At 38.2% G+C, this 8,512-nt stretch overlaps 1 protein-coding gene across 1 annotated transcript; it reads right to left on the reverse strand.

Moving 5' to 3' along the window:
* Positions 1–2,981: 2,981 nt before the first annotated feature.
* On the reverse strand, positions 2,982–6,987 carry LOC134844413 (sphingolipid delta(4)-desaturase DES1-like). The gene is made up of 3 exons (XM_063861075.1): positions 6,603–6,987; positions 4,159–4,553; positions 2,982–3,639 (listed from the first exon to the last, which is right to left on the reverse strand). Exons 1-3 carry the CDS (start codon positions 6,682–6,684, stop codon positions 3,136–3,138), a joined length of 981 nt encoding a protein of 326 aa, XP_063717145.1. The 5' UTR covers positions 6,685–6,987; the 3' UTR covers positions 2,982–3,135.
* Between the last annotated feature and the right edge of the window lie 1,525 nt (positions 6,988–8,512).

Consider the following 8,512-nt stretch of genomic DNA (forward strand, 5'->3'; position numbering starts at 1 on the left):
CCCTCGTCAGCTTACTCCTCGTCAGCAAACCCCCCGCCTCTCCCCCACCCAGTTTACACCTCCTCAGTTTACCCTCCCGTATCTTTTCAACACCCCCCGTAGGCGAAATTTGCAACCTTTCTGCGTTTTAACAACCCCCCTTCCCCCGTAACACGCCTGGAGCAAAAAAATTGGGTGAGGGGGTTAAAACAGAGAAAATGTACTCAAACTGGGGAGGGGGGTAAACTGTAACTTGGGGGGGTTGGGTTTGGGGGTAAACTTTAGTAAACATGGGGTTGGGCGTAGGGATAAACGCAGGGGAGTGGGGGGATGAGGTTGGGGGCGAAGTGCGTGGTGGGGGTTAACTTGAGCAGTTTAAGATTGCGAGTAGACCGTCAGTAACACAGACAGGTTGCAAGTTTTGCAAATGAGTTCGCAAAAAATGTGAAGACTGTAATCCATTATAATCAATTATAGTGGATTTAAATGGATTATAATCCATCATAATGGATTTTAATGGATTGTGTTTTTAGGAAAACAAATTGATTATAATGACAATATATTCAATTTCGTGGTCTAAATTTGCAACAATAATGGATTATAATGACAGCAATTTAGACAACAATTTTCCATTATAATCGTTTATTATCCATGGACCTCCGGTGCGGGTAGTTAAAAAGTCGACTTTTGCCTGGAACAAAAAACACCCTAGCACAAACGTTGCGTTGCTAACAGCGCATGTAGAATATCTTAGAAGCTTTATTGCATCTCACGTATCAGTAATTGCGGATCTAGTCAACAATTTTTTTTTTTACAAAACTGCTTGTATCAGGGAAACGTAATGCCCTGAATGTTACCAATGTCTTTATTATCAGTTTCAGACTAGAGGGTAATTTAAAGATAACTTACAACATTCATTTTTGGTCGACCAACTCTCAAACTTTCTGGGGGGCTTTAGTGCCATTATAAACCTAGTTTCGAAGGAACGTAAGAACGTTTAGAAAGGAACGTTCTTCTAAATCATGCAGAAAGCTCACCAAAGCGTCCTTTGTTGTCGCTCTTCCAAAAGATGCATTTGCTGTTGAAATGGAAATTTTTTGTGCAATAAAGTCTACAAAGTAATATAGGAGAGCTCCGGAAATTTGTTTGGTCGACAAAAATTTCAAAAAACAGCTTTGAAAAATTTCGAAAATCCGCTTCCCCTTTTCAAAATTCAATTTATGCCGGCTGGTTGTACTTGTGTAAAAACATTTTGGTTCTTAAAATTTGATACACATTTCCACAATTTATAATTTGAAACTTTTTTTCGTATTTTGTCAACCAGATTGTCAAAGTTGCAGTAATATGAAAGATTTTAGTCTTGTAAACTAGGATGTTTCACGTTTTTATAGCAGTAAATTATTTTGTTTCAATTTTAGGCTTAAGACTTAAACGATTTAAAGCTGCTGAAAAAAATTCCAACAAGCTTTGTTTTTCAAAAAGTTTTCCGTCGAACCCTGTTAATTGAAATTTGCGAGAAAAAAAACACAAGTTTTTTTCTTTTTGTTAAAATTTCCGAAACCCAAAATCTTAATTGTTCCCACTGTTGAAATTGGGGAGAAATTTTTTGTTTGCCTTTTAGTTTTTCTAGTTTTTGATTTTTTTCCTTGCAAAAAAAGGACTTGGGTCAAAATGATTAGAATGGGTCAAATGATAGGTCATAATGAAGCTTTTTTATTCGTGATTGGAACGGAACGACTTTGAAAACTGTTCAAACAAACTTCTCTGTCGAAAACATTTGGTTTATAGTTTGTTTTCGAGCGCGTAAAGCAAGCAAGTAATGTCCGGTATTTAAAAGTTGGTTATTCCGGCTAAAAAATTTTTGTTTACCCGACAGAAGACTAGTTCTTAAAACTTATTTAGTGAAAAAACAATTCAAAAATTCCAAAAAAATGCAGTTGGAAAAAATGAAATATTTGTTTCAACTTTCACCTTTCGTAAGAAAGGCAGTCGATTTGCCTTTATAACATTCTTTCATTGCTTGAGTCTAGTCCATTTTATATTACCAGACCCAAATTGAAGCAAAACATGAAAAAAAAAGTTCATTTGTTTTTTGTTCTCATCAATGTAAAAAGAACTTTCTATACTACTTGCGGAGCAACCGACTATCTTTGTTGACATTCAGGTTGTGTGACCACCGCTGTCCTTAAGTTGCAGCCAAATACTGAAAATAGTAAAGACTCAAATAATGAATGGACCCAATCACAACTTTTTGCTATTCAGCTAACCATTTTAACCAATTTTCGTTCACCCACTGAAACATTTTAATGTCCTGCAGGAGCAGATTTAGGTGGGGGCGGACGCCCTTCCCCCTCATGGATTCGACCCCTGATTACCCAAAATCAATTCGGTCGACCTAAAAAAGTCGACAAAATTTTTAAAAAAATTTTGAAAATCCGCCCCCCCTCGAGAAAATCCTAGATCCGCCCCTGATATCCTGAGACCAGTGATGGATTTAAGAGGAGAAGAGACGTTTCAACACCTCCCACACATCCAGCGATTTCTCCCACTGAAAATCAAAGTCCAAATCTTGCCCCTTTGGTTCTATTACACAAAAAAATTTAAGCAGATCAGCTCCAAGCATTTTCTTAAGGCGCTTTTTGCCCCCAACTTATAATAACTTTGAGGGAAAGCGTGCGTTGCCGAAAAAATATCAGTAAGTAGGTCTTATGTGTTTTGGGAGATCTCGGAAATTCAAACTATTTAAAAGAGAAAAAACTCGAACAATTGTTGAAAAGCCACTCCTCGAAAAAATCATAGGCCCTGCCTCATCTTGAGACAATTTTATGTTAAGTTATGAGGGTCGAAAGTTGTCAGTTAGACCAATTTTGAAATGATAAATTTGTATATTAACGATGCGTTATTTCACAGACATGTTTTAATTTGAACAATTTTTGTTTCCCTCAAAGTGACCGCTTGCAGTAAAAAAAAAAGTGAGGTAAAAATTACTACGTTTTCACACTAATAATGCAGACAATATTCTAATCAAACTTTGCGGCACATCATTATTGCTGTCGAATTTAATTTTGTATTAACTGTGACATGGTGAGAGGCCCTAATTTATTGATCTCATTCTGGTTAACTGCTTGAAAAAATTAGTTCTTGGTTTTCATCCATCTAACTGTCTTTTGCTCTATCGACAGAAGCTGCGTTTTTTACTCTCGCAAAAGGGCCGACTTCTGGGTCGAAAATGAATTTAATCAGACATCCAACCCAACTAGTGTGATGAGGTAGATCTTTGTAGAACTCGGGTGCAATTTTAGTCAATTTGGGCAACTTGCGAAATGAAATCCAGGGAAAATCGTGATGCTCGTTGTGATAGCCGACATTCCAGGCCAGATAGTTCATTGGTCCATAATAACTGCTAGTTTGTTGTCCTTTATCAAAGAAAATGTAATGTTCGGAGATAAAATGACCGGCCATTGGATGAAGGCCCGAGCCGAGAATCGAACCGCCAACCAGGTAGAAAATAGCTTTAATTCCACCGAGGTAGGAAAAGACGAAGTAGTCGTAAAGAAGTTGAACGATGAGGTTGATGAGTTCCCACCAGACAAAAGGCTTCGGGTACACGAGAGTAGGTCGCAAAGTGTAGAGAAGGGGGTTCAAAATGAGCCACAATATCTGCCAGTCAAAATTGAAATAATTAGTCATGTCAACAGTCGCTCAGATCTCATTTATTAATCGAAAAAAAAAAACTTCAAAAAGAACGTTCAAAAATACCACTTCAAAAAATAATCTGCGTACACAAGTGAATTAAAAAGAAGGCAATAATGTGTACTGTTTGTCTTATATTTTATTTTTAATTGACTTTAATTATCTACAAATGCTTGTTATGAAAATGTTTTTTTTTTTCGTTCCCCTTCTGTAATACCCCAAAAGCGTTAAACTTATACTGCAACTAGTAGCTTTACGGAGTTGGGCATGAAGAAAAAATATGTTTGTTTCACGCGTCCAAATTCATCACAATCGGACAAAGTGATCAAAATTTACCCTAGTAAATATTTACAGGTGTTTGGGAAGAAAAAGCGAGGGCCAATACAACACCCCAGCATGATGCGAGGGCCAATACAACACCACAGCATGATAAATAGGGGGCTTAGAAGAAATATTCACATCAAACAATTTTGCAATACATCGAACCTTTGTGATTGGTCGGTTGAATAACTTAGCTTCCAACGGATGTGGCAGGTCCCTGTCTTTTTCATGGTGCCCCAGAAACGTGTGATGATCCCCGTGGTATTTTTTGAACGACACATAAATCGGCACTCCGATCGGCAAATTCATGAATATTCCGAACAGCCGAGTCCATAGTTGTCTGCGACTTCCAAATACAGTATTATGTGAATTCTCGTGCACAGCGAGCATCAGCGATTGGTTGATTGTTCCACTGATTACGTAAGAGAAGGCAATTGTGATTGGCCACGAGGATCTTCCGACTACCCAAGACATCCAGGTTTGAAATGCGACAATAAACGGCATCATTGCAAGCATCGTGTAGTCGTTGCCATATAACTGCCGGACTTCTGGATATTTGGCTGAAATATATTGCTCTAATAAAACTTAATTCCATTCATATTTTTCCTTCTGGTTTTCAGTATGAAACCACTCCCCATAAATCAGCAGGGTTCGTGAAATCTATAAAATCTCAAGCCATACTTTTGAGATTTCGTGTAGTGGACTTATTCATTAGACTGGTATTGTCTGACCTTGTGTCTATTCACTTCGATGGAACCTTAATCTCATTGATGATGATTCGATACATATAACCAGCGAATTATCTTTCAATTAATTTTTAACTCTACTTGGTTTTAATATGGCTACTTAGTTGTTCTGGCTACTCTCGAGCTGGAAGAAACTATGGCTTAGGGTTCATTTTTGCTTTTTAAATACAGTCAATTTTCAGACTAAATTAAACAAAAATTGATGAGGTTGACCTCCCAAGTTTGTTTTCTTTTTGAATTAACATCATTTCAATTATATTAACGAACTTTTGCCGTTTCCATTTGAAGCAACCGCCCTTTCTAGCAAAATCTGGCAGTACATTTTTTAATTTCTCATTTTTTCAAGCTTATTTTTAATCATTTTTGTCGGAACATTCTGTGCTACTTGTTGATATTTAAGGCTATCATAATTGTTAAGTTATGTCAACCAACACCTCGTGATTCAGGGGCGAATTTAGGGGGGGGGGGCGGACGCTTCCCCCCCCTCAGGGATTCGACCCCCTGCCAACCCAAAGGGTCCCCCCTTTGATACTTTTTCAGAAATCCATTTCTGGCCAACCGACCCTTAAATTTTTCTAAAGGCGCCTTTGGCACCAATATATACTAACTTGTAGGGGAGCGCGCGCCAAAAAAAACGCAATTTTTTTGTCAAAATTTTTCAAAAAGTGCCCAAAAACGGCTTTTTTGACTGTTTTTTCAAAAATTTGCCTGCGGCGCAGAAAGTTTGGCCGAAATAGGGGCAAAACAGTGCTTTGGGAGAGCTCGAAAAATCAATTTGGTCGACCTAAAAAACAAGGTCGTCAAAATGTTGGAGAATTTTTTGAAAATCCGCCACCCCCCCCCCCCCCCCCCCCTCGAGAAAATCCTAGATCCGCCCCTGTCGTGATTTATTGCTTTTCTTCATAATGTTTTTGAAACGTTTTAGAACATTTCTATCTATGGAATCCACGTTGAGCCGAAATTATTGAGCTTGGTATAGTGTTGAAGACCACAGATCATGGGGGTTTTCGTGCTTGAATTGTCTGGGTGCCTGGTTGTTGGATACCAGCCGGGTCGCGGTCCCGGACTTGTGCTCAGACTTTGAAAAGAGCGCCGCGTCCTGATCCAGATCCAAAAGGTTTATTCGCGCTGAGTCTGAAAGCCTGAGTAAAAAGACTCGAAAAGTCGCGTAGTGGGTTGCGAAAGTCTGGAATTGGTAAATTTTGGTCGGGCCACTGCCGATCGCACCGCCTATTACCGTGGTCGCAAAAAACGTGACGGATTTTTTTGGTCGTTAGGAAATGACAAAACTTGTCGCGTCGCTTCATTGGTCGCTCTGGTCGCGCCATCTCCTCGGTAGCGAAAGTCTTCTGGGACGGAAATTTTTGGTCGCGAAAGTCTAGAAACGTCAGAGTTTGGCTGTGGCAGTCTGGACATACCAAACACCGCCTCGGTTGCGAAAGTCATGAAGAATCTTTTTGATTGCGAAAGTCTGTAAATGCCAAGTTTTGGTCGCAAACATCTGGAAATGCCAACTTTGATGGCAAAAATCTGGACATGCCAAATTTTCGTAGTAATAGTCTGGACATAAGTCGCGGGCCTCAGCCCACTTAGAGTCCTTTAGCGTATATACACATTGTTCATTGCGCTTTTTGATGAAAAAATATCAGATGAGCTTAAAACTCTAATTCTCCGAGTCTTGTAGTGATTCCTAATTAAGTCGAATGAGGTGGCCTTAAACTTTGATTCAGATAAAACTCTTTCGAAAACTGTAAAAACTGATATTAAATTTCTAAATTATCGCCTTTTTCACAGCAACTTTGAAGAATTCATAACGTACCAAGGACCGATACACTGTCTAAAAATGTGTTCAGACTAACTTACCTAAAATTTGCTTCCGACGAGTTGAGTGGGGTTCGTCCGAATACGTGTATTCAAACTCAGACCGAGTGCATTTGGCTCCCATTATTAAAAGCAATAGCTGACAAGAAAAGCAGAAAAACTTCAATCTGATATTTGAAAATTTTCTTGAAAACTATGAAACTACGTTTTTTGCTGTTATGAAAACGAAACCAAAATCATCAATCACGAAGAATCATTATTCAGTTTTGTTCCGTTTTTTTTAAATCTTTTGTGTTAGCTTCGTTTTTGAATAGGTCGGTAAAATAAGCGTTCTAGCTGGTATAAATAATTTAAGTGTGGGATTAGAAGCAATATATTACCTTATTATTCAATTTCATTTATCTCTAATTGTACTCATATAACCTCAATAGAACCAGTGGCGGTTTAAAAAGCATGGAAAACACCTGGCTAGAGTGACAGATTTCTAATACCTAGTCAGATATAGCGATAGAGACGAAGTGATTCAATAAAAGCTTAATTGCTCACATGCAGGTGCTAGTTAGTATAATTTGGTTGGTAAAACACGTGAAAATATTCTAGAAGGGGAGCGCAACGAAGATGAGTAATTGTTACCAAAACACATAAAAGACAACATCACATCACAACATCACAAAGAGACAGAAAAAATCCGGCGTTTAAATTGCAAAAGAGTGGCGCTTCAGAGCGTCAATGAAACGCGGGTGCAATTTTTGAAAAATGTATTTTGACGTATTAATTTTTCGATTAGGGAAAAAGCTGATAACAGGCGCCGCAAAATGCTGCCCGCGATATGATTCTGACTTAGAGCTCACAACGGAATTATCATAAACAAGCTTTCGAAAAAAGTCAGAATAATATTACACCAAAAATAAACATGGTATGACCGGAATTTTCGAATTTTGCACCTTTTCCTCCCAAATCATAGCTAGTTATTCAGCCTAAGAAATGTCGCTCAAAAATTATCATGGATTAAAAAGGAACTTGTGATTTCCAGCCATTTTCTTGCATAGTAGGTATATAGTGTACAAAACATTCTGCTCGAAGCCAAACGATGGAATGTGAGGAAAAAACCGAGTTTTTCGGCCCCGTATTGTCTGTTACTTTGTCTGAAGCAGTTTTTATCAGAAAACGAAAAAAATATTTTTTTTTGAGTTTCTGGCTTTTTTTTCCTTTCCCCTGCCTGCGAAATTTCATTCGTTCACATTATCCTTTTGGCAAGCTGACTAATAAGGCTATGACAAACATATTTGGTCTTCAAACCTAACCTTGCAAAACTCCTCGTTACAGCATAAATTTGCAGCTAATGCGAGGTGGGGAGAAAAGAAAAACAGCCGAGTTTCTTGTATGCAATATCAAGCACAAAATAAAAAGTCTAGTAATAATCAGACGCGGATCTAACTTTCTTGAGGAGGGCGGACTTTAAAAATTTTGTCAACCATTTTTTAGGCTGACCGAATTGATTTTCGGAGTGCTCCCAGAACACTGTAAGAACCCACTTTTAACAAGTTCCTGTACCGCACGTAAATTTTTGAAAAAAAACGGCATAAAAGACCATTTATCAGAAAACTTTGACCAACAAATCACTTTTAAAAAACGGCGCCTTTAGAAAACAATTAGGGTTGATTGACCAAAAACGGTTGCCACAAAATATTACAAAAGGTGGGGCCCTTTAGTTGGTTAGGGGTCGAATCTCTGAAGAGCGAAAGAAGTGCATCCGCCCCACCCAAAAAGTTAATAAATTCATAGCTCTCAAAAAAAATTAACTGATAACTTGATGGTAAAACTGTGATAAAAATTATATCTTTCGCATTCAAAGACATGGGATCTTTACTAAGGTAAACAAATGTTACTCTTGTAGAATTACTCTTTTAACCCCAGTTGCACGTTCATACTTTCACTCTTCAGCCAATCAC

The sequence above is a fragment of the Symsagittifera roscoffensis genome, chromosome 4 (assembly GCF_963678635.1).
Source record: "Symsagittifera roscoffensis chromosome 4, txSymRosc1.1, whole genome shotgun sequence".
Classification (NCBI taxonomy): Eukaryota; Metazoa; Xenacoelomorpha; order Acoela; family Convolutidae; genus Symsagittifera; species Symsagittifera roscoffensis.